The following is a 27098-nucleotide window of genomic DNA, read 5'->3' as shown; positions in this document are numbered from 1 at the left end:
CCTTGGATAGAGCCAGTGTTCGTGACAATCCGACGTGAATCCAGAAGCAGGCGACGTGCACTTGCTGCCGGAAAGCTCGCTTATTTGTACGAAAAGGAATGCGTTCCGGCTGTCTTCTGCTGCACTTAAACAGCCTGCATTGGGGAGAGTGGAGAAGTGCTCGAACAGGGGCAGGCGGTTTGTGGGCCGCGTTTGCAATGCGAGCTGCCACGAGGTCCCGAAAGCGTCTATCGTCTGCAACCGTCTCCGCCTTCCCGCCTGCTTTCCTCCTCTTCACGCGAAGGCGCGTTGCAAGCGCACTTGTGACCAATTTCCGCAGGAGGCGCCCCGCCCTCCATTAAATTGCAAATGCACCCGATGGTCTGAGATTGCCCCTCTCTTCAGCACAGGCTCTCTAGCTGCACTCATTGACGGTGGCGCCATCTGAGATTTACTCCGGAATCCAGACGTACGCTTGTTTCAGCTAGGGCACCTCGATGCGTACATGTATCTAGTCCTATGACGACGCCGTACAGTATACGTTTTTGTCAAGTTGTTCTTGTAAGCCATAAAACGATTTTAATAAAATTTGTATGTCCGTTCGTTCATTTCCCCACTAAATTTGGAAAGTGAAATTGGTTTAACCGATTCGGGTTGCGTCAAAAGTGACAGTTCTCGAGGGGAAGCGTTGTTCCGGTAAATTTAGAAGGAAAATTGAACATACACCAAGTGACGGCACGTGACGTTATGTCTCGAGTTACGTGCGGTATCGAGTGATAACACAACTTGATATCATGATGTCGCATCATATGACAACGTCGCTTGACATCGGGTCATTGACGTCAATATGTCCACTCTTTACACGGCTGTTTAAAATCTTCTAAATAAATTTAAACGATCGCTCGTGAAATACTGCCCTTCAAGTAATATAGGACTTTAGAGAAAAAGGTCACTGGAAATTATTTTTGACTCCATCTTTTGAATGCGTAACTTAAGCTTTAAGATTTTAAAAGGTTATCCCACCCAACCGCTACCGCTACATATTAGTGGAGTCTGCGCTTTCGGCAATTCGTGTATTCACACGTTTTTTAAAAGTTTTTCTTTTTTTTTTGTGTGTGTGTGTGGGGGGGGGGGGGGGGAGGGGTGTGCGAAACCATGACTTGATACCCTGTATGGAAGACAGGATCCTGACATTGTCGCTGTGCCTAAAGAAAAAAAAAAGAAACTAACTCCCCGTAAGACACGGCATTTCCCGCGACTGTCTACGAACGACGTCTCTTTTGTGGCCCCTTCCAGGCCACTCCGGGGAAGCGAAGAAGCCCGAAGTGATGGACGAGTACTTCGAGTTCGAAGGCGCCCGCAAGTCCGTGGACGGGCCGCCGGACACGGACATCAGGTCGTCGCAGATCCTGGAGCACCTGCGGCGCAAGCACGAGCAGGCCCTCCGCGGAAAGGCGTCGTCGCTGACCACGGCCCTGATCATCGCGGGCATCTCGAGCGTGGCCCTGGCCCTGATCAAAATCACCATCAAGCGGCACGACACGATCAGCAGCACCGAGTGCGTGTTCTTCGTGGCTCTGGGCATCCTGATCGGCGTGATCCCGGCCACGACGGAGGACAGGTGCCCCTTCGGCCCGGCGTCGGCGCAGAGGCGGCTGGCCGTGTCGGCCGTCCTCACCACGCTCGCCTACATCCTGGGCTACAGGGCGGTCCAGTTCATGTCCGTGCTTGAGGCGACCATCGTGGCCGGCATCACGCCCCTGACCACCTGGTGGACGTCGGTGGCCATAGGCAGGCGCGCCTTCCACTGGGTCATGGTGCCCACGCTGGTCTCCAGCTGCCTGGCCCTCGTGTTCATCGTCAAGCCGCCCTTTCTGGGCTTCAAGGTATCAATCGCTGCACTGCACCGGAGGTTCCTTTGTGAAACTACCGCCATAGTTCCAATTGCAGCGAACGCGAGGCTGCCCGTCGGCGCCACTGGCGAGCAAAAAGGGCGGTCCTGCCTGCTCGCCCTGCCTCCGGACAGCCGAGCTCCAGATCGCGGCCTTTGCGTGATATACTGTCCCAACGCTCCTGTACTCCGCTTTCCCAAAAATCCGAGCGCAGCCGACGAAATGAGAGGGCAAAGTGAAACGTCAAGGTGTTCGTCATCTTTTTAGCCATCACTGGCTAATAAACCCCGATGAATAAGCCGGGAACTACTTCCATTCCAGTCCAGTTGAAGCCATCTCAGCTGAAGGGGCCCCGATAATTTCAACGCGATAGCGTTGAGGAGCTCGTGTAGCAGAAAAGCCGATATCGGTAGCGTGCACTAAAACCTAGGATTGGTCGATAGAGTCATGACGTCGCAGCCACGCGACCTCGGTGATATCAACACCGCCCAACGCGTGGTATAAAAGTGATTAGAAAACATGGACCCAAATTGCGAATGCCTCGAATGATTTTACTTTATCAAGTAATTCATTTTCCTTAAGGAAAACCTTTCAAGAATTTTAGGCGGGATTCGAACCCACGACCCTTTGGTTGAGAGCCGGAGACGCCACTGACGAGGCCACGCAAGGCAACAAGCGGGGGTGTATATGTTTTGGTATCGCGTTTCACTCTTCAAGGCGAAGTTTAGGCGTCCTCCAAGCTTTGGGGCTCCTTTGGAATTAGCGCTGAAACGGAGCTCATCGAACGCAGGAGCACGAATGGAAAGCTGTTTCCTGGAAATGCGATTTATATTGGGACCTTATAAGTAAATTACGACTACAAAAACACGCCAAGTGTTTTAGCGCCGCCGTGACGTATTAAGGATAATTGATTGATTAGAGGGTTGGAGCGAAGCGGCTGTCTCGCCGCTTCACTCCAGGACGGACCTGAATCTAGGACGGATACGCATCGTCCTAGATTCAGGATCCGGCGCTATGGCGCCGACGTGGAGGCCGCGGCCCGCTGGCCCCCCCGCACTAAAAAGAGCCCAAGGAGCCCATGAGCGCGCTCTGCCCCACATTGGGGTGTTTTAGTAGACCGTGTTTTCCCCTCCGCTAACCCCCCGCTACTAAGAAACCGCCACTGCGCCTGCGCGCCGATGGCCTTGGCTGTAGAGTTCCGGGTAGCGGAGGGGCTTAGCGGAGGGAGAAACACGGTCTACTAAAACTCGCTATTGTTTCCGTTACCGCTGGTCGGTACCAATGCGATCAGTGGAATCGAAGCAGCGATAGCTGCACCGGGAGAGGTTCAAATATTTCCCGCCCAGAATATGCGAAGACACGAAAGCGATAGCTGCAGCTGGTCGCGCAATGCGGCTGGAATGATGCCGTCACGTACCTGAGGACGGAGGTGCGATAAGCTGAATTCCCATAGCAGCCGTGGTTGACGTCATGGATGCCACTGACGACTGTCACCAGTGATCCCTGATATCAGTCACTGGGTAAGCGCGGTGGAAGTTTCTGAAACCATCAAACTTTATGCGTAGCAACTGGATACTGCCAAAGAGGGATTTCGCATAACGCGAGTGATGGGAGCCGCAAACTTATGCGATGTAAATGCTCCGTATAAAGCTTGCCAAAATGCAAAAAGGCAGTTGTTTAGAGTGAGTTATCCACTCCATTCCGCTGTAAGCGCTAGCGGTGTACTAGCGATCCCGACTTCGCATGCACGGACGCCCATGTCGTGGAAGAAGCGTCGTACAGAACGGCCAGCTCCTGCTTGGAGCATCGGCGTCGCTCCTATACTTACGGCTGCGTGCGAAGGTGCGGAGTACGCTCACTGGTCAAGTGGGGCGTACGTGCTCGCGTATAGCATGCTTTGTTTCGCACAAAGTTCATAAGCTTGCAACGCTCTCGCGCCTGCGGACGCGAGCATGTGGGTGTATCTATACCCCGATTTAACGTAAGAGCGAGCGAAGCCTCTGCGACAAGCACTAGTATGCTTTCTATCCACGCGTTAAAAATGAACAGTGAATCATCTGAAATCGTTGAGAATATAATTGCGATTCGGCGGGTTAATATGATGAATAAAAACGATTTGGGATTCCTGTGAAGTTGAAGGGGCGGACAGGTACCCACGAGACACTGACCGATAATAGAGAGTATTAGCTTACCGCCTACCGGGCGACCGGGGGGTTACCGCGACCGTCACTGCAGAACTGCGCATGCGCCAATTATGCCACGCTACTCGGTTTACCGCGTTTACCGTGAATGGCGACTGCCGGGCATCGGCTCCGACGGCCGGCGTAGACTAATCACTTACTGTTTTGGAATGGCGGGGGAGGCGTCTAGAAACAATCGTCGCACCACATAACATGGGAAAGGGCAAGTGAAGCGGCTCTGGTTGGCCTATAAAGGCTTTCGCCTACCCGAGGTCCATAGCAAAAATCCGGGCTTCCATGGCCGCCGGACAGGCCGGTTGAATAGATGGATGGTAACTGCTATGCCCCTTGTTTCGGGCGGCAACCTGAGCCACCTAGCCGACATTAGAGACTGGTGCTGATGGCAATGGAGCTGCGAATGCAAACAAGCAGCGTACAGGATTATGCTGTTTGCTTGCATTCGTGGGAGAACGGTGGCCGAGTGGGCTAACGCACCACAGCTCGGAGCACGTGTAGCGAAAGCTCGCGCTGCAGAACTCAGAGCCCTCGACGGATGCGTTTGGCTTGAGGCGCGACCAGTATCCAACAGCTTAGCTGACAAATTAAGTTAATTGGTCGTATACCAAGGAAGTACCACTATAACTACTCGTAATGAGGAAAATATTTTTTAAAAGTGGCTTTTTATGCGGCATTTGTCCAAATAAATGTACCGCTTTAAAAACGAACCACGCCGGTATTCACTATCATCATCATGACTTTTTCCAGCCGTTGGAGAAAGAAGAAACTTCCATAGGCGCGGTCAGGCGCGGTTACGGTATGCTAAAACGTTCTTTACCCGCTACGCTCTCGGTCCGGTACCGGCTCGATGGTCGCGGTCGCGGTAACCCCGGCGGTCGCCCGGTACGCGGTAAGCTAAAACTCTCTAATACAACTCGGTAGGGGCGATTGGGACAATTATTCAACGCACTTTTAGGATCCAGGGTTGGACGAACAGATCTAGAGTGGCTTCAGGGCGGTCGGATACGAACACGACCGGCATCGTGTCTCTCCAGCTGACCGAGACGTCGATACCGTCGAGACGCTTGGGAACATCCAGAGGACGCCTCCGTCGCAAACCGGAAGTTAAAAATGGGCAAGGAAATTTTTTTTTTTTTTTTGAAAAGGAGGGCAGAGAATGCGCCATGTTTACCAGTCTCCAGATAGAGGGGCTTTAGTGGCGCCAACACTGACCACCAGCGAGAGGCTGCCCGTGCCGCACGGCGACGTGGGGATCCCGAGGCGCGGCGAACGTGCTCAACCTATCGCTTTTATTTCGCACATTGTAGACGAAAAAGCACCCTTTTTTTGGCGTTCGGTGTTTTTCGGCATTACTTTATGATTTAGGAAGAAAAATGGGGGTTTATTGGGCTTTTGGAGTAGACGAAAGGGCACGGAAATCAAATTGCCCAACGCCCAGGTAACGTACCCGTGCCCCGAATAATTGGACACGTCCCGCGGTAATAGAAGGAAACGAGAGGAGTCTTCAAAAAAAGAAGCAGCCTCGAAGACAGTTCACTGAGGACTGTAAACGGGATAAAATAAAAAAAAAGCTTTCTTTCAAAAAAGCTCGTTTTTTTTTTTTTTTTTTTTCACGTAACACGTTTTTGATTTCGGTAAGTAGGGGTCGCTTGCTACAACCGGAGGAAACGAAAACATCTCCCACTAGTATCGCTTATATCTTTGCAACTATACTACCCGCGCGCCTTCCTTGCGTATCGTTGTGTAGTGGAAACAAGATACCACTCGATCATACATATTTCGCTTGTGCAGAGGGCGCCGTTGTCGCTTCACGCATGGCGCAACCAGAGCTAAATTAAGCCTCGCGCGCGGCCTTCACAAAGGCCTAGCTCGGCAGTACCTTTGTTGATCCGAGCAGGAGTGGTGACGTTTGAGAAAGCTCACTCCGCTATTATAGGTATAATTAATCGAATTCGAACCGGTGTTCATCAGGAGCTATAAGGCTCACGAGTGTGTAATTTGTAGCAGAAATTTAATTTTTGTTAGGCTATGGCGCCCCCGCGTTCGACACGTGGTACAGATATGGAGCGAAGATACTCTGGCGGCGAGAAAGAGGAATGCCAATCTTCGCCCCCCCCCCCCCCCCCCCCCCCCCCGTTTGACCACGTCGGCAGGCGCAGTAGCGAGCACGACTGCACGATTAGACCGTAAGGCCCCCACCATATTGCCGCCTGCATTACCGAGAAGGAAGGCTTCTCCATAATTCTAGAAGATTCGAGCTTACTCTTAGCCCGAGTGTAAAAGATAAGGAGGTCAGAGTGACCTTGCCTATAGTCGGTTACAGGTTAAGAAGGTAGCGGCAAACGCCCCTCAAAGGGAATCATATATCCCTCTGCCACCTCCGCATCCAATAGCGTCCCATCGTTTCGTGACGTCGCGGCCAACGCGCGAGGAGGTCTTGCCTTTCTGTACATATTGGCTTTATCTTTCGACTTTGACTTAGCATTGTGGAAGCCACGAGAGGGAGATTAAAGTTTTTCCCCGTCCGATGAAAACAAATACGACTTTCGGGGATTAGTTTCCCCCTCCGATGAATACAAAGGGTACTTTAGGGGCTCGGTTCCCCCTCCGATGAATACAAAGGTCGCTTTCTTAAAAAGTGGAATCGGAGACAAATTGGAATCCGTAGAAGCGGAACAAGGAGAGTTTCCAGTGAACTTTTCTTTCGACCGCGGAGAGATTTGAAACGGGCGCATCACGCTTGTAGGAGGAGCTTCTCCTACCTTCTTGACTTGTAACCGACTATACACGTTTGCAAGTCCGGCTTCAGGGCGCTGCCATCTTGCCTGTCTGGGGTGCGCTTGGACCAGTCATAATCCGATTGCGAAGCCTTGCTAAGGCGTCGTAATCGGATTATGGCCGCTCCCGAGAGCGCACCCCACTGAGGAAGATGGCGGCGCCCTGAGACCGGACTTGCAAACGTGTATAGTCAATCTCGCACTACCTCGCTCGCGAACTTTCTAGGTCGAATATTCGGAAGACCGAGCGCAGTTGATAAGAAGCCGAACGCGCTGTTGCCCAGGATGGGTGTCATGACGTCATGAGGCTAGCCTCCGCAAGGCAACCTTCTTTGTCGTGCTCACCTCTCCACCAAACTTCTCTCCCAACGCTATGATTCTGGGGACTTCTCGGAGCAACCACAAGACCGACATGTGACTGCTACGAGCCATCGGAGCCAATCTAAGGCCCTGAGAGCGTCACGTGACCTTAGAGACGGGGCATAGCGACGCGCGAAAAGCGTATCACGGGCTCCGCCCAAAGACCTGGATGGGCTAGGAATAGCTCGTAGCGTCCTCTGCGTCCGGACGTAAGATGAAACGGAGTATAGCAGCGAGGCATTTCTGCTGGTTTCTACGTTCAAATTAATCAGATCAGAGCCAAGGAGGCGGAAAAGAGCTGGGCGGCTTGTGGGGGCTTGTGGCGGTTTGTGGCCTTTGTCGTCCCGCATTTGTCGACCAGTGCAAGTGGAACTGGCAAACTCGAGCTTCGGAAATAAAGTGCACTTTTCATGTAACCATGCCCTCGTGGTAAGTGACCTCGGAACTCCGCAATGTAAGTGCACCAAGCAGGCGTACGTTTCGGCTGTAATGTCTGTACACACCGGCTATTTTCTGCTGTTCATGTTGTTTTCGGAGTGGGGGAATATGTAGTTTAAAGCCCACAAGAGCCGCGCACGTTATGATTGAAACGTTCATGTCGGTAAGGAACGAAGTAGCGGATTGCGTCCTTAAAGGGAAGGAGGGGCGGTTCTGGATTTGAGAAAAAAGACTTGAATTTTGCTCACTTGGGCGTTAGAATAACAAATATCACAATTATGTTTCGATGCGAGCCATTAGAGCACTTTCAAAATAGGGCTGAAGCCCCGCCTCCCTAGCCTTGGGCAGCCAAAAGATTCGTCGATGACGTCACGTACAGCGAGTGTCTTTCTCGTTTTCTCGCGTTTAACGATACTTGTGCAGCAAATGGTCTGGGTATTTGGGTTCACGGAGCAAAACACACTAGAATTCACTTCTAACTAATTTTTCTTTCGAGAAGCTCCGTAGGTTCCCTTTAAGATGCGCGTACCTCGAGCATCGTGACGATCGATCTCGATTGTAGCGTTCGGTCTGAGTAAGCTAATTCGTGCAAGTACGATTACATCCCAAAAAACATGTGTTTCGATTTGTTTTGCTTTCTAAATACGGTAAACCAACAGCCCTCGTTAGTTATTTTAGGTTTTAGAATCCCTGCGCTAATCCGGGTCCATTATATGGCTTTCAAGCGCTATAATATAGCTGTTTTATTTACTGTAAATATTATGATACAGAAAACATTTTTGGCACATGCGAGATAGCTGTTGAAATAATTAGCGTTGACTACAGCATTGGGCGGCAATCTGTTCATATATCAACAACATGTACATGTACAAAGGAAATTGTCTTATATTGACTAGACCCTGCAAAATAATTTTATAAAATATGTACTACATTCATAGCATATATGAACTAGCACTGGCAGGTTCTGTTCTAAATATTTGTAATTTTAGCTAAGACCCAGTCCTCTATGCCTATCAGTCTCGCGTCGATTTCGTTTCGCGCGGCGCGCAAGATGTTTGTTTGTTTATTTATTTCTCAGGAGGAAGGCACTCACCGATGAATCGAAATGGCAAGCACTCAAAGATGATTCGAAACACAAGCGGGTGCTCGTAGTAATCATCGTCACATCAAAGCCCTAATCCCCCGCGTGTCTATCAGACGATCGAGCAGAAGTGTGCACAGTGAACAGACACTTGGACGAACGCTCTTCAATTTGTCCCAACTTTGTCTTCGGTGTCGTATGATGCCTTAGCTCTTGTTCAATACTTCGAACGGTGTACTTCGTTGTCCGCGCTTCGCTGGTTCGGTTGGCTCCCCGTCTTTCAACGTCGCCGATGTCGCTCCTTTGAGCTCGTAAAACCTACCGGCTGCAGTGAGAACTTTAAACTCTACCATTCACCCGGCCGTTTCCAGCGGACTTCCTATCCGACCTTTTTATGACCAGGCATCAGCCCCATGACGTCATGCCACTCCCCTGGTATTGCCGGTTCATTTTCCCTCTCGCGCAAGCCAGCTGTCACGCCGACGCACCGTCGCTCGCTGCTGCCACCGTCTCCGCTTTCTCGACGTTTCTTTTGTTTCTGGTACAAGTTCGCCGATTAAACCTTTTTTTCATTTCATTGTCTATTCGCCTTCATCCATGACAATATAAGTTAAGCATGTAAGCATTGCAATCCGTGGATAAATTTAAGATGTGTATTTGGTTACGTCCTTTTTGTATCCTAGTGCCCATACACACTCTGCGGCACGCACAAGACGTTTCACACATACCAACTCCCCAATACAGCTTCCAGATTTTTTTACTATTGGGGAGAGCTGGAGTTCAGCGATTTTTGGGTTTTTTCGGTTTTGATAAAACCGGCTCGGGAGTTAATTTTCGTTGTTTATCGGTATTTACCGAAAACACGGAGCCCTATAGTTATGTTTTCACCAACTCATTTGTTCCCTGACTTTCTGTGTACAGCCTATTCGCTTGCGAGGGGAGGTGTGGGAAGTTGCCCCGAGGGCGACGTCATTGAGGTGTCTTGCAGAGCATGGTGCACCGGGACATGGGCATCGGCGCAGCCTGCGGCCTGTCCTCGACGCTGCTGGTGGGCGTCGAGAACGCCTTCAAGACGAACCTGCCCGGAGTGACGCGTCGCGCCGTGCTCTTCCACCTGTCGGTGGTCATGATGATGGGCTCGTTCGCCACCGGAGCTGCGGCCAGCAGTTTCCAGCTCATCCGCCAAGGCCCCGAGATCTCGGCCATGATGTTCGTCACCTACCTGTCCTTCGTCTCGCACGTGTCCCTCGCCAAGCAGGTGCGCCTCTTCTCCCCAGTGCACTTGGGGTGATGCTGACGAGGCGGCGCTGCGACTAGGGCTAACGTTTGCGGGGAGAGGTGGCTCGAACCGGGTGGCTTTGACGCAGGTGAAGCCCGAGCACGCCTGGATCGTGCTGCTGGTGCGCATCGTGGCCAACATCGTGTGCGCCGTCGGGCTGGAGCTGGCGTTCATCAACCCGACGCTGCTCGACTCGTTCCACGTGATGGCCTCGGCCCTGGTCGTGTTCGCGGGCTCCCTGCTCACTCTGCACATGCTCGTCTCCAACAGGCCCCAGTCAGGCCTCGTGCGCAGGCACCGCCTCCTACAGCTCTTCGCCTGACCCCCTCGAGATCCAGAGAGGATTTTACGCGCGCCATAGTTCAATACATCCGATTCGTTTATTTATCGATGGGACTGATAGTGTGCTTCGCTTCCCTTCCATCCGAGTGTTTGCATCGAGATCAGGTCGACGCATCGATAACTGGTTTGACCGCATGCGGTCGAGCCAATGAGGGCTGCCATATTGTGCTCGCTTGGCCGTACGGTCTCAGTAGCGGAAAAAGGGGCGGCGGACGGCGTTTTGCCTCTGAGTGCTTCACTATTCGGAATTAAAGCCGCTCGTCCTGGGAGTTTGCTATAATGGTTAAAGAGAAGCGAAGATTCGATGTTTCGAGTGTATTGCGGGGAAGTGTGCGCACAAGAGCTTTAGTGAGTGAAGCAGTAGCTATGCGAGTTTAAGCGTTTGTTGAATACCTCGAATCACCCTTGAACCGAAGAAGCGCAACGCCAGGCGAAACCAGGAACAAATAAAATAGTAACGGGGAAAACAAGTGGATATACGAGAGATTCAATTATGCGACCAACCGCACGAATGAAGCAATAAACGAGGACATTTTCAAAAATAAGCGAGTTCTGTTTGCGTCCAAATGGTCTTTCTTGATCGACCCGAAAGTGCGGACCGGAGCCCAAAAGCCCTGGTCGTGCCGAAAGACTACAGCTCCCACGATGCATGTCGGCAGCGGTGGCGCACTCAAACTAGTTGGTGAGATCGGTCTATTACACCACGCAGATATGCTTTGCGGATGTTTTCGTTTTGATTTAAACTCTTTGTGGCTAGTATCTGAATGCTCACATTCAATAAAACGTGCGGGTATATCCGTGGAAGAACATAAATACGCTCGTTCTAAACATTCCGCCCGTTTAATTCGTAGGAACAAAGGGGTAGGGAAATAGTTTCGTTTGTGTCTTCATACGCCTCAATTGCCCCTCGCATACCAAGGTACGGTGCATAAGAGAAACCTATCTTGTTGGATAATTGCTTTCTGGTTATGCTGAGGCCAAACCTGCTCCACTCGTAGTACCCTTCCAGGGCCCGTTTTCTCGAACGCGTACCGTGGTTTAAAGTTAACAATTGTCCCTAGAAGGGGGAATTCTAGGTCACGTGACTGGGGGGAGAGCAGGGGCGCCGAGGGAGGAGCAGTACCTACAAGCAAAATGGCCGCGACGTCGCTTAAGGAGGGCTAATAGTTCTGCTTGGTTCTGCTGAACATTTATTTCGATCCGGCTGTTATATTAATGACGCACCATCAACATATTAGCACGTCAAGCAAAGCGGTAGTTCAGAGGGACTACTAAACTAACCGACGGCAGCATTCCGCGAACGCATCACTCTTCAGCAGTCCGGGATCCAAGACATATGACGGTACATAAGCCTTGCAAGTGTTCTTATGGTGAGTAGAAAAATGCTTTGCGAACGAGTGTTGGTATATATTTATACTAACACGTTTAATTTGTTACACTGTGCACGCCAACTCGTGAGCAGCGATTACTTGGCGGAAAAAGGGGGGTTATCCTCGATAAAGTCTTCGTTCCGGGTGAACAGCTGGGACATTGTACTGTTTTTTTTTGTTGTTTTTTTTAGTTCGCAGGGCGCCGACAGTATGCCGACAGCATCGAGGTTTCTACATATCCCCGGTGGCCAGCAATTCAACGGTGACGAGAAGCTTAGCTTCTCGTCACCGATGGATCGGTTGGGCAAACGGAAGAGAGGGAAAACAGTTGAGATCAGCGGGAATGGCAGAAACTTGCGTCGCAAGGAACAAAAACGAGATGTTGCGCTTTTTGCACTCCCAGGAGACTTGGAAGAAGGAAGTGACGTCAACGACTAGAGCAAACGCCGATTGGATGTTGACAGAAGAAAACAAAATCAACATCCAATCTGCATTTGCTGCGTTTTAATGTTAACGTCACTTCCTACTCCCTAGTCTCCTGGTAGTGCAAAAAGCGCTACATAGCCCCCCTGCATCGGCGTTGCCAGACTGGAAGGCACACGGGAAAGTTATGCGTTGTTTATGGCGAAACATATTGAAGGAAATGTTTCTTACATTTTCGAATATTCGTCGACAAACTCTAGCATAGTAGCTAAAATTTCTTCGTACCATCTGAAGCAAATAAATCGGTCAAGTACAACATTACTATATTTTGACTTAAAATACCATACTATAGATCGATAACACCCAGCGGAAAAAGAGGATAAACAAAATGACTGGCTTGTTTCACCGACAGATGGCGCAATAATTATTTTTGAATGGAAATAATTTTTAACAACAATAATTATTTTTGAATGGGCAGTAACATGCCCATTCAAAAATAATTATTGTTGTTTTATATCCAGCCGTTTATTACAGTACCCAGGTACTTTTTCCTTCCTAGGCACCGTGGTTTACCAAAATGGGTTTACCATCGCTTCGAGAAAACCGGCCCAGGGGAGTTCTTTAGCCACACTGGATCCAGGTTGCCAAATTTAGTTTGAGCAAAGCTCAGTTTTGGGAGGGTCAAAGGAAACCCACTTATTAAAGTTTCCCGTCACATGGTTCGGGAATCTCTTTATCAACATCGTAAAATATTTCTTGTTCCAAACCAGTATGTCCTACGCAATAAAACATTATGTAAGTTTAGTGTTAGATATTTCTTTCCCTCCTACTAAAATCAAAGTGACCAAAATACAGCCAACATGATTGCTATGTTTTAGGGGGGTACATACGCCGATCCCCTTGGTCCGGACATAGCGCCGCCTGTCTCCTACGCGACCGACGCTCTACGCTGTGCCGTGCTGAGCTACGTGTCAAGGACGAGGGTGGCCGGCAAGGGCGCAACTCACCGAGTTGCCCAACGGGGTTCCATGATGTGAGCCGGGCCGGTGGTTACGACTTTGGTACTTGGTCGGGTCAGGGACACATGTAGTCGAGGTAACGTTCAGGCAAATTATCGGAGCAAGCTCCTTTGAGCCGCCCCATTTATTCACGCACTCAACAATGTTCCTCAAGGCACACCCAATCACAACTCTTATCTTGACTGTCACGATTCCGATAGGCGGTGAAATCTGCGCGCGCTAAGGAGAAATCCCTCGTGCCTAGAGCTCCTCGGTATGCTCCCCCGAAGGGGGAGCAGAGTTGCGCATTTCTTTTCCCCGTGCCGCTACGCCGCTATCGGGGTATCCACACGGAGGAGAAATCCGCCACTTTCCTCCGCGGAGCGTGCATCACGTGAGGCATACGTCATTCCTTTTTGACGCCTCGCGGCGCCGTTCTCCTCCGTGGCGGAGGCGCGGAGGCTTCGTACTGTTAGCACGAAAGCTCCGCAGGCGGGCGGCGGAGCCGAGGACGGAGTTTCCCGGGTTGTTGACGTCATGACATCCGTCCGCGGAGTTCCCCTTCGTGTGGATACCCCTTATGGAGGGCATTCACTGGGCGCCATATAAGGGGTATCCACACGAAGGAGAACTCCGCGGACGGATGTCGTGACGTCAACAACCCGGGAAACTCCGTCCCCGGCTCCGCCCCGTGCACCTGCGGAGTTTTCTTGCTTACAGCACGAAGCCTCCGCGCCTCCGCCACGGAGGAGAACGGGAGAACGGCGCCGCGAGGCGTCAAAAAGGGATGACGTATGTCTCACGTGATGCGCGCTCCGCGGAGGAAAGGAGCGGATTTCTCCTTGGTGTGGATTCCCCATTATGAGGGCGATGTTTAGAGCGCGTGCTCATAATGAGCTCACATTACTAGGCTGCTAAGGCCGGTTATCTTGATGGTGTGGAATGCACGTGACAAAAGAACTGTGGATACTCGCCGTCAGCACGCGGTCAGCAGTCGCGCACACAGCTATGGCCGCAAGTGAATACGGCCTAATTGCGGAGATCCATCACGTGAGGAGCAAAGCATCCGGCGCCGTGCAAGAAAGCCACCTTCATGGTCGCTCCGCCGGCGTTGTTCGCGCCCCGGCGTATGTTCACCCTGCTTTCGCCTCGTTCTCCTCTTCTTCTGGTTTCCATGCGGGGCCCCGCTATTAGCCAAATTTAGTCACGTGACGACCAAAGCATCTAGGGCGTGCAGGAAAGCCGGCGCTACGGCCACCCGCTGAGGCTGAATGTGCAACTCTGCTACCGTAGGTCGCTATATACAGGAACTCTACTCGTGCCGAGAGCGCAGCGCCATCTAGTGCTGCGTTGAAGTAAAAGGCAACGCCTACCCTTAACTCCCGTAGATGGCGCTAGCTTGCAACACTGCATTTCTTCTCTCCCTAAAATGACAGACGAAAACATCCTACCTCTCGTGAAGCCAACTGAAACGCTGTTCATGGAAGATACGTTGACACTACATTTCTCCTTTCCATGAATTAAAAATGTAAGGAGAACAATGCTTAGTTAGAAAGCTGAACTTTTCACTTCCTAATTTTTTTTCTACTCTCCTTCAAAAAATTCTTAACGTAGTCAATCTTAAGTTATGCTCAGAACAATGGTTAGTTGTAAGTTACGCTAGTTTGCCCAGAACATGGCGTAGACACTCTTTGCTTAACTGATTGGACAGTATTCTGGAGGAACATTAGGCTATACACTGCAACACTAACAGTGACGTAACATTTCGAAAAACTACGAGAACTCTTCGCAACACATGTCCGTTTTACACTGCATGTCCGTTAGAAAATTCTTTTTTAACAAAATACTTATTTGCGGTATGACACTGAGAATCAGATTCTGAAAACGCCTGTAACGGCACGTTATGCTCTTTCCAGATTACAATCTTTGACTTGCGTTATACACTTCCAAAGGACAAAACAGTCCTCTACAGTTTCTGAAAACGCTCAGACACTTGCGTTAGGCACTCTTATCTAATTATGCTTAGAAGTCTTAGTTAAACATCAAAAATCTCGCTAGACGTACTATGTGACGTATCATGAACAAAAGAAAGTACATAGTCTTTAAGTTTCTCGGGCAAGCGTCTTTGCCTTGTGGAACGTCTTGTTGTGGAGCTTGTTACTTGATTGTCCGTTTGTGATCGGTCATCAGGTACATAAGTCTCTTGTTCCGTAACCGATAGAGAAGGCAATGTGGTAACTACAGGGAACTCTATGATCACGACGGGATCTGTCACTACTGAGAGATCTACAAACACCACTAATTCACTCACTTCGCCGTCAGATGGCTCTAGAAGAGAAATCGATTCTGGCGTCGCTGGACGCGATGCAACCGGCGGGCTTGCATCCGGTGGCTGAAAGCACTGGGCTGATGAAGTCACGACGGGCTCCGGCTGGGCAGCGGGAGGAACCGCTGACTCCTTTGTAGTCGTAGTGGCTGATGCGCTCTGATAAGAAACCGAAATCTGGAAACGGGTCCTAATGGAGAGTTCTTACAGAACGCCGTAAAATGCTGCTCCGGTGTTATATCCTTCCAAAAATAGTTGATTTAGTGGTTTTCGATGATGCTCTACAAGTTTCTAATTGAAACCATATGTCTATTTTCAGTAATTAAAAAGTTAATTAACGAATTTTAATTAATTAGCTCACTTATCTAAAGATTAGCCACCCACATTACATCCGCCTGGCCGTATTACCCACCTGCAAAAACCGCAGTAGTGTAGGTTTCACGTTTTTTTTAAACATATGTTTAAGAATAAAAAAAAATATTCTCTCTCTCTCTCTCTCTCTATATATATATATATATAACTGAGAAGAAAAAACCCTTGGTGAAAACAGCAACAACGGACGATTTATTCTTCGACGTTTCGGCCGGAGTCCGGCCTTCGTCATATATATATATATATATATATATATACAGGTTTCTTCATTCTTACACACTTGTTTAAAAAAAACCGTAAAAGCTACACTAATGCGGTTTATGAAGCTGGGTTATACAGCCAGGCGGACATTATGTGGGTGGCTAATCTTTACGATAAGTCGGCTAATTAAATAAAATTCGTTGATTAACTTTTTAATTAGTGGAAATAGACATGGTTTCAATTAGAAACTTGTAGAGCTTCATCGAAAACCACTAAATCAACTATTTTTGGAAGGATATAACGCCGGTGAAGCATTTTACAGCGTTCTGTAAAAACACTCCATTTGGACGCGTTTCTAGATTTCGGTTTCTTATCGGAGCGCGCCACCGCGCCCGCGGTCCTGCTCCCCAGTGGCTGAGACGCGCAACACACGTGCGCCGTACTTCCCTCCATTCTACGAGGGAGGCGAGGAGGTGGCTTCGCGCCGCGACCACCGGGGAGCAGGACAGGCGGGCGCAAAGATGCGCTCCGATAAGAAACTGAAATCTAGAAACGCGTCCAAATGAAGCGTTTTTACAGAACGCCGTAAAATGCTGCCCCGGCGTTATATCCTGCTAAAAATAGTTGATTTAGGGGTTTTCAATGATGCTCAACAAGTTTCCAATTGAAACCATGTTTATTTTCAGTAATTAAAAAGTTCATTAACGAATTTTAATTAATTAGCCGATTTATCGCAAAGATTATCCACCCACATAATGTCCGCCTGGCCGTATAACCGACCTGCACAAACCGAATCAGTAGCTTTCACGGTTTTTTTTAAGCAAATGTGTAAAAATAAAAAAAACACTATATATATATATATATATATATATATATATATATATATATATATATATATATATATATATATATATATATATATATACATATATATATATATATATATACAGGGTGTTTCAGAGAACGCAGGCCGAATCGCTCCTGCGAAAACTACTCATCGCAACGAAAAAAGGCTTGTGGCGTTTGGGTCCTGGGGCAGGGGCCCATTTAGGAAAATCATTGAAGTCCGGGATAATTAAGTTGTTAATCATTTTTGCGTAATTAACTTCCCGTGGAGAGATAGTGCAACCAGCCTCTGCTGCGTCGCGCGATGACAGCGCAGCAGTGGTTAGTTGCACCATCTCTCCACGGGGCGCGGTGCCGCCGGGTCCGAGATGCGCTCCGATAGGAAACCGAAACTTAAAAACCCGTCGCCTTTGTGCGATTTTCCAAAAAGCCGTAAAATGCTTCGCGTGCCGTTTATCGTTCTGCAATTTGTTGATTTAGTGTTTTTCGATGATGCCGAGCAATTTTCTAATTTAAACCATGCCCTTAAACATAATATTAAAAAAAAACGTTAATTACACGAATATAATTAACAGCTTAATAATGCTGGACTTTAATCATTTTCCTAAATGGGCCCCTGGCCCAGGACCAAAAGGCCACAAGCCTTATTTCGTTGCGGTGAATAGTTTTAGCAGGAGCGATTTGGCCTGCGTTCTCTGAAACACCGTATATATATATATACACGGTGTATATACATATATATATATATATATATATATATATATAGAGAGAGAGAGAGAGAGAGTAATGAAGTCGCACTTCGAAACGTTGTTGGAGTTTTAAAGCATTTAGTGAGTCGACGTTTCGGCCTGGCCTTCTTCAAGACTGGTTGCCAGAATCGGCTACAGAGTTGTTTTCGGTTTCCACACCCGGGTCGGCGTCACCTGTCAGATCACGTGTAAAAATGTCCAAGTAAAAAACGCAGCTGTACTCCCTCCCACTCCACGCCCGGCCGCAGCAGACGACGCCAGCCATCGGAGCCAACCAAAGGCCGCATCAGATTTCGTGACCCCAGGAACGTCACGTACGGAAGGCGCAGTCACGTACACAGAGTTGAATCAGCCCAGATGGCCAGCAACGCACGCCGAGGAAGGAAGCAAAGCCAAACAAAGCACAGTAAAAAAAAAAGGAATGAAATAAGCGCACACATTAAATCAAAGCCAAAACGCATAGACAAACCCCCTGCGTAGAGAAAAAACAAAAGTGAAATAAGGGCACACAGTAAATCAACGCCAAGGCGCATAGACAGATCCCCTGCATTAAAAAAAAATGACTGAAGAAAGCGCACACAGTAAATCAAGCAAACACTCGGCCAAAGCAAACGCTCGGCCAAATACTCTGCAACAAGAAGAAAAAAAAAAATCGTAAATATAACACTGTTAACCACAGTCCAAGAATATTCAACAATGAGCAACAGGTGGAAGATGCCTGTTGAAGGTCATGACCCGTTAACTCATCAACAGGTAGTACAGAAAGGTACACGGAAAAAATTCAAGGGTCGAACTAACGGGATTGAATTAGCTACAGTCACTCCACTACAGGGCGATCAAGGTAGATTGCATGCATAGATAACATTATACCTGGATCTTCATTATTACCGGCCCGGATAGAATTAAATTTGTAAATAAGATACGATTCTCTGCTCGCGATCACAGTTGCTTTTGAAATTGGATTGTAAAAATGTAACGTCCAGTTTGTCAAACGTGTGTTTGGGTAAAGCCATATGTTTTGAAAGGGGGAGTTTTTGAAATGAATTTACATGGCGCCCTGTGATTGTTAAACCTTAATCGGAAAGGTTTTCTGGTTTGGACCACGTACTGCTTACCGCAGGTGCAACATGTCAGGAGGTATATCACATTACTTGTGCCGCAGTTTAAGTTTCCGTGGATTATGTAGGTGAAATTCGAATTCGTACTTTCTATGGCTTTAGGTGTCCCGTGTTGACACACCTCGCAATTTGTTCTTCCACAAGGGCGGCTGCCAGTGCTTTCAGTGTAAGTTGTCTTATACCTAACTATGGCGTTCCTAAGATTGCGTGAGCGTCTGTAGACTACTCGGGGAACGGAAGGGATAATTCTTGCGAGGCGTTCCCTTTGCTGTATAATGTTAAAATGTTTTCTTAATGTGAGCGCGACATTCGGAGACTTATTGTTGAAAGTTAGTACGAGGTTCGCCCGACGCTCCTCTGTCTGAGGGCTCCGCTCACTCAACAAGAGGCCACGATCAAGGACCTGCGCCTTATTGATCGCATCGTCCATGAACTTTTCCGGGTACTTCTGTTCTTTCAGGATTTGCCGTAATTGATCGGTGTTTGTTTTAAAATCGTCGTTGTTTGAACATATACGTTTAAACCTATGAGCCTGGCTATAAGGTATGCTAGTTTTGCAGTGCCGTGGGTGGCAGCTGTCGTAGTGCAAGTATTTCTCACGGTCCGTTGGTTTTCGGTGCTGTTGAGTTGCCAATTGAGAGTCATTAATTAGCACTCTAGTGTCTAGAAAGGTAATTTCAGATTTTGAGTAACTATGTGTAAAATAAATGGAGGGGTGCGTAAAATTAAAAGCTCTAATGAACTCGAGAAGCTCTTCTTCCGAATGCGACCAGATAAGAAATACATCGTCAATGTACCTTTTATAGAAAAGTGGTTTGAGTGAACGCGATGCCAAAAAGTTGGATTCTAAATTTACCATAAATATATTAGCGTAGTTAGGTGCCATCTTCGTTCCCATTGCAGTGCCGCTGGTTTGAAGGAAGAAACTTCCATTGAATTCAAAGCTACTTAACTCAAGCACCAGACGCGAGAAAGTAGCCACGGCATGCTTGTCTGGTAAATCGTCCCTCCTGTGAGTGTCATACGCATTCACAAGGGCCTCTATGCCAGCATTGTGGGGGATGTTTGTATATAAAAACGACATGTCCATCGTAACAAGAAAAGCATCTCTAGGGATATTAATTTTAGAAATTTCTCTAAGGTAGTGGTTCGTGTCCTAAATGTACGATGGAAAGCTGGGTGGGATGTTCCTAATCAAGTTATCAATATAGCTAGATATTGGTTCGGTGAGGGTTCCTGATCTAGATATAATGGGACAGCCTGGGTTTCCTTCTTTATGAATTTTTAGTAGCATGTAAAATCTATCTGGCACGGCGTTTTTAGCACTTAATGCCTCTACCGTATTTTCAGTAATTTCCCCCTGTTCTACTAGCTGGCCCAGCTGCCCCCGTATGGTGTCGGCGTGTTGCCTGGTCGGATCGTTTTTGAGATGATAATAGAATTTTGTATCGTTAAGTTGTCTATTGCCTTCCTGTAAGTAATTGCTGGTGTTAAGAATGACTATGGCGCCCCCCTTGTCGGCAGGTTTTATCACGACGTCGTCTCTCTCGCTAAGGGACCTGAGTGCCCTCCGCTCTGGAGAGGAAAGTTCGTAGTCATTGGGCTGCTGTTTTCTAAATGCCGCTACGATGTCTTTCTGAACAGCATTAATGAAAATGTCTAAATGCTGGTCTCTGCCAGTTTTGGGAGTCCAACCAGTCGATGTGGATGGAAGAGCAGACGCGCCTTCGCGGGGCCTGTCGAAAAAAAACTCCTGAAGTCCAAGGTTGCGGGCAAAAGTATCTAGGTCTTGAAGCAAAGCAAATTCATCATATCGGCCTGTTGTGGGGCAGAAGTTGATTCCCCGCGAGAGGAGCGACGACTCGTGGGTGGACAGTTCTATGTTTGATAAGTTAACTATGTTAGTGGATTCGGGAATACAATTCTGCGTTTCTCGTTCGCACACTCTCCTCGGTGGATCCCGAGTGGGTAGTTCTACGTCTGATGAGCTAACTGCGTTATGGGATTCGGCCCTGCAACTCCGCACGTTGCCTTCAAACACACCTGCTGGAGGAGGTCCAACATTGTCCCTAGTCAACTTGTTTTCCTTTACCTCCCTGAGCATCCCCCGTTTTCTCTCTTCAAACACTTTTAAAGCCACGGTTTCATGCTGTGCTAAATCACGATCGCGGAGTAAATTACGTTCGGCTTGTTTAACCACGGTTGAAGCTGTTTCGCAATGTTCAATAGTTATCCTCACCAACTCGAGAGACGCGTTAGTGAGAACCGTATTCCATCTCTCCAGTTCACTCTGAGACAGCGCTGTCATGCTAGGCTTCAACGTAATTTGTAAGTCCTTAGAAGCGATGCGCGGGTCAAGGTAATATTTAAGGTATGCGGCATGCAAATCGTGGCGTACTCTCTATCTATCTATCTATCTATCTATCTATCTATCTATCTATCTATCTATCTATCTATCTATCTATCTATCTATCTATCTATCTATCTATCTATCTATCTATCTATCTATCTATCTATCTATCTATCTATCTATCTATCTATCTATCTATCTATCTATCTATCTATCTATCTATCTATCTATCTATCTATCTATCTATCTATCTATCTATCTATCTATCTATCTATCTATCTATCTATCTATCTATCTATCTATCTATCTATCTATCTATCTATCTATCTATCTATCTCCCTATATATATATATATATATATATATATATATATATATAAATTTATAAAGGTTTCTACTTCCAATTTTTTGTTCAAGCCAGCGCTTTTTCAAGTCGTGCCCTGAACGGGGTTTAGAGGGGTGGGGCGCCATAAAAGTGCAAAAAAGTGTACAGAATTGGTGGTGCACCGCCCATCACCAAGCCTAACAAGGGGTTAGGAAACGCACCATTTCAAAAAGGGCTTTGCTGGTGACGTTACACTAACAGTGCGGCTGGGAAACTATACCCAATTGTGGGCCCAGACAGAGGTTGCTCACCACCCAAGGCTAGTTCTTGCCGCCAAAGAAGGTGAAAGTGGATAGGCGAGAAAAGACAAAGAGAGTAGAGGTGAAGAAAGCCGACTGACTGGAAGATCCTGGCCGGGCCTTGCCAGGATCTTCCAGAAGCGAGGGCCGAAGCGGTGCATTGTCCCACCTGGGGGGCCCCGAAGGGTCCAAACCTACCCCAGGCTCAGCTCAATCACCAGGATTCCCTTTTCGCTAGAGCCACTCTATATGGCAGCGTAGCTGCCAGAGTAGCGACACGACGCAAAATTATCTAGATACGCGACGTCAGAAGCGCCTATAGTGATCTCCATTTTGGGCCTGGGAGGTTTCTATGGCAACCGCACTGCTAGCGACGCCGGGCGGGAACCTTTATCTAGCTGATATCTCCATTCGTTAATTGAAAAGTGGTAAAAGACATAAAAGACGCTTTGCATGGCGGTGCGGCACGGGCCTCTGGAGGAGCGGTGCCTGTTTCTTTTGTGAAATGAGACGATTCGCAGCGTGCACGGACAAGGCGAGTGGTTTTCTGCGCCGCCGGGATGGCGGCAGCTTCGTGGGACGGACGTACCGTCCTTCCACTTTCGGACTTCGTCCCTATGGAAAAAAAATCCGATTACGCCGCTTACGACAGGATGATCGCCTTGGGACATGACTGCTGCTCGACTGCCCCATAGTAAGAGAATGTATGCTTAGCACCATACTTCTTCAAGACCCAATCATTCATTCAAGATGAGATTATCTCACCGACTGGCGGGGACCGACGTCGACGACGGTATCACCCTCGTTTCGGGGCGATGAACAGTCGACGGGGTTAAACCAAGAAGGACAGCACGGTGGTCTACGGAGGATTGTTAACGCCATCAAAAGAGACGGACGACGGATATGAGGTGTTCGTGCCGACAGGCCAAGTGGTCGTGCGGAAGTTTACCGGCATGCAAAATGTTAATATTTTTATCTGGTGTAGCACGTATACCCGTGTTAAAGGGGCCATGAAATGGTTCTTTAACTTCTTCTTCCTTAGCTTTAATCCTGAACTCAAAAGAGAACAGTGGAATCACGCGGTCGTGACATGCTAGGGCACCGGTAGGATGACCCCAAGCTTCCACCGTGCTTTTTAAGCACACCATAGAACTTGTCATTCGCAAGTGCACTCATGTGCACTCATTGGCCACGAACGCGAATTCAAATATTCATCAACGAATTGATTGTTGACGAGCGCATACGTCCGAGTGACGCAGTTTTCGTGTCAGATCCGTGAGCTGCGGTAGGCTGGCGTCATCATGGCTTTTGTAGGTATTGCAAAGAGGATATTTAGAACCATACACACATGATGATAGCATCATGGCACACGGACATTAATGAGTACAAAACGGGCCCAGCTACAGAGAATAAATATTACACTCGTGAAAAATAATTGTCTGTAACTTGTTAATTACAAAGGCGAACACACCTCTGAGCATATAAAATCAATAGTGTGTGTTGATGCATTCTCATAGAGCAGGTAATTTCATATACGTCATTTGAGCAAACGCCTGCTGCTCACTTGAAAAAAAAGCAAAAAACACTGTGATCAAATGCAAGCTTTTGCAACGAAAGGACGTTTATCAAAGTCTTCAGAACCGTCAATTCGTAAAATCGTCGATTAGTACAAAAGGTAAAAGGTCGCAGGCGCTTCCTCGCTTAAAGTTGCTGTGATTATTCGGTGACCCAGGGCTGAAACAACTTTTCCTAGGCCCTACACACGACATATACCTTTCGTTTCAATTCTCAGAAATTCCAACATTCAAAGGAAGCTAGAAAATGCGAAAATGATATCCTAAAAGCTATATCGTAAGATCGTTGATTAGTACAAGACGTAAAGATCGCAGGAGGTTCCTCGCTAAAAGTTTGTGATTACGCGGTTACTTGGGGCTGAAACAGCTTCCCCAAGGTCCAACATGCGACGCATACAATTCGCATTGATTCTCAGACACTCCAACGTTCAAACAATGCTAGGAGTATGCGAAAATTGCATGCAAAATGTCTTATCGATTTTCGAACACATCCAGGAATACGAGCACCGCTACGGCGATATGACTGATGCTGTCGCACAGGTGCTAATATCCACAGCGATCTTGCACAGAAAAGGTATAAAGTCACATTCTTTCAGATCTTCACGTTATACCTGCTTCAGAGAGCATGAAGAAGTCCGAAATCATCGGCAAGCAGCGGCACATCACGACTACCGCGCACCGAACAAACTCGTATCCACCAGCTCTGGGCGCTGCCATCTTACCGGTGACATCACGGCTCTTGCGAGGTCACGTGACGAGTAGTCACTCGGTTGCTAAGGAAACCGAGCCAGCTCAGCTCGTTGCTATGGTACCGCGTGTGACCAATCACGGTGAGAGGCGGCACAGGGAAAAGCGGCTACGCTGCCATATCGAGTGGCTCTACTTTTCGCCGGACACGGAAAAGCCACGCGCAGCCACGGGTGGACGCGCGAACCCGCATGGTTCGGGGTACGTGGTGACGCCACTCACCAAACACCTACTCACGCAGGTACCCCCTGCGGGGAGGCCATGGTTGTATTATCTGGCGGTCATAGCTGTGTGCGCAACTGCTGAGCGCGTGCTGACGGCGAGCCTCCCCAGCTCTTTTGCAACGTGCATTCCGCACCATCAAGGTTGCCGGTCTTAGCAGCCTAATAATGCGAGCTCGTTCTGGGCATGCGCTTCAAACATCACCCTCCAGTGAATTCGCGACTCCAGCGACCTATAGGGGACGCCACTATCGGGCAAATATGGCGGTCGAATCCAGGTCGTGCCGTGCCATGTGCCAGCTCCAAGCACAATGCTGAGGCATCGGCAAGTAATCATCGGACTCAAAATTTGTTCCCCCGCGTTTTATCTTCCACGTTTCGAACCTGCGGCGAAGTGTTGGGGTAAGCGAACTTCCAGAGGCTTGACTTTCGTCGAGAAAACGAGGAAAGGACTGCCCACTGTCCTTCCACGGGGCTGATGAACGTTGACAAACGCAGAATGTCTGGCTCACGCGGTTACATAGGTCGCGTGCAGAGCAACCTGGGTCACAAGGCGATACTACGGTTACGACACAGTCCCCGGTAGAATTGTTCTGTCGCGCAAACCACCGACAACATGTAAACACGGAAGCCAGAAGAGACGAGCAGGTATCGCGAAAGGACCTGTTCTGACGAGTTCAGTGTGTTCCCGCCAGGTGCCGTTCGTTTTGCTAGAGTCGTGAATACCCAGCGAGAAACCGCTGCTTGCGTCCCAAGCGACTTCCGGTCGCTCCGTCTTTGCAAGTCAGTCGAGGTTGCTTATGTCACCAGAGCCGGGAAACAGAAATTAGAGATTTAGCGAGGGTCTTCGTCTGTACGATTTAAAGGGGTCATGAAACGATATCGGGCTGGAATGTTTATGAATTTGCAGAGGCGTATTGGTTCTAGTCTGGCCCAAACGCCATTGATTCCGAAGGTTCCTTGTCTCGGTCAAATTGCGAGGATAAAAGGGGACGATTTCGTTCAGTCTTGCCTTCGCAAAACTTGATTACGTAATGGTCGGATCGAAAGCACCCGCCTGACGACAGTCGAGCGCGGCTCATGGATTGGACGTGAGAACTGCGTGAGCACTCGACTTCGGCTCGTAACAATTAATGCCTCGTTTACACTCGGGTGGTGGCTCGTGTCCAACTCCTGCGGTGATGAGAATTACCGAACTCTAACGCGGGTTTCACATGCAGCGATTCCGCGGTCGAAATCGCTGCCGCTAGCTGCCGCTAGCGGTGTGGCGGCACAGATCGCGAGGTTTCCTTTCACATGAGCGTTTTCTGCCGTTGCGATGGCCAGTGTTGCTTGCAGAAAGCAGATGCGTACAGTCTGTTACAGCCATAGAGTTATTATAATGTACGCTAGAGGTTCAACTGGCGCTAGTGTCTATGCGACTTCCGGGAGGCAAATTGAAGCAGACAGCAACCAGTCTACTTTTGCGGTGCTCCTGTGCATTCCTATGGGAAAACGCGCGTGTATTTTGTCACTTCGCCGGAAAATAACATGAATAACTTTTATTATTTCGCTTGTACCGGATAGTATGTACGTTTATTAATATTGTAAAAGTGTAATTGCTTTAATTACAGCATTTTTCATTACCACTGAACGATGTTAAGCTTGGCTATATTTCAGGCCCAAACCTAGGTTCCATGGCAGGTATGTAAAAACAAGCGACGATTCTAAGCAAACTAACGATCGAAAAGAATGTAGAGTGTGTTCAAGGTTCGCTAGCATTGCGGTGGCGCTTATATATTGCTAATATGCCCGTCCGGTCACTGTATGAAAATGACTCCGTCGTGCATCTTTACGACAGTTAAAAAACATTCGAATGTAAGAAATAAAGTACGTGGACCGCGAAAGGTGTGCCTTTTTATTATCTCCTATGCCGAGCAGTTTTTATCGGGCACCTGTTTTTCGACTTTTCCCTATTTGCAAATATTTAGAGCGTGCGGTTGATGATTTGAACCCAAAACATGCATCTTTGCACATATTCGTGAGCAGAAAGAATAAAGCAGTACTTATTTATTGCAAATCGGACTATATTACGTTGCTTTCAATTTATTTTGATCGCCTGCATGCACAACGAGTTACTTATTCAGTGTTACTGCGTAGTTCTTGCCGTCTCTCTTAGTTTTCCACATGTCCTTCGTTCGTTTGACACGTATATCCCCCATGGTGGAAAGCGCCGATGTTGTGTTCGCGCTAACAGTGTCCGACAGTGCACATAAATACATGTACGAAGCGGTTTTAGCACCGTTTTTCATGCCATGAATTTCAAATAAAAACGCCGTAACTGACCAATTATTTCGTCTGCGTGGCTGAGAAATGTTCCAATGTGCCAGTACGTACAAAATATTCGTGATATTTGCTCTTATAATCGAGCACAGCGAGAAAATGCACTCGCTTTTTCCCATAGAAATGCATTACCGGAAGTCAATTTCAGACTGGTTGCTGTCTGCTTCAATTTGCAGCAGCACACTAGCGCCACTTGAACCTCTAGCGTACATTATAATAACTCTATGGTTACAGCGGCTTCTAACAACAATTTTAATGCCTTAGTTTTCAGTTTTCCCTCTAATTTCACCTTAATAAAACAATACAAAAGCGTTTAAAATACTAAATACACCTCAATCTTATTATTTTTTTAAACTTGGTTTTTGCGTAGGATGAAACCACTGATCATCTTCGGCAGCGTCACGGGCAGCGCCATCCTCGGATGTAAAGGTCGTGGAAGGGTGTACTAGAAGGAACGAGCGGGACGAGCTACAGGCTCCGCTTATGCTCTCGGTTGTACTTCAATATATGGA

The 27098-nt window shown here is 48.2% G+C and overlaps 1 protein-coding gene across 1 annotated transcript; it reads left to right on the top strand.

Moving 5' to 3' along the window:
* Positions 1 to 1307: 1307 nt before the first annotated feature.
* On the top strand, positions 1308 to 10326 carry LOC121045663. Its single transcript, XM_040498720.1, has 2 exons — positions 1308 to 1865; positions 10093 to 10326. The coding sequence occupies exons 1-2, from the start codon at positions 1308 to 1310 to the stop codon at positions 10324 to 10326; spliced, it is 792 nt and encodes a 263-aa protein (XP_040354654.1).
* Positions 10327 to 27098: the final 16772 nt, after the last annotated feature.

This window comes from Ixodes scapularis, unplaced genomic scaffold (genome assembly GCF_016920785.2).
Source record: "Ixodes scapularis isolate PalLabHiFi unplaced genomic scaffold, ASM1692078v2 ptg002900l_1__unscaffolded, whole genome shotgun sequence".
NCBI classification, from domain to species: domain Eukaryota; kingdom Metazoa; phylum Arthropoda; class Arachnida; order Ixodida; family Ixodidae; genus Ixodes; species Ixodes scapularis.
The sequence above is the reverse complement of the archived record's forward strand: the minus strand, read 5'-3'. Positions and strand labels throughout refer to the sequence as shown.

Coding starts and splice junctions, on each gene's coding strand:
- LOC121045663 (XM_040498720.1), top strand. CDS start 1,308: ATGGACGAGTACTTCGAGTTCGAAGGCGCCCGCAAGTCCGTGGACGGG. Junction 1,866..10,092: donor CGCCCTTTCTGGGCTTCAAG/GTATCAATCGCT, acceptor GCTTTGACGCAG/GTGAAGCCCGAGCACGCCTG.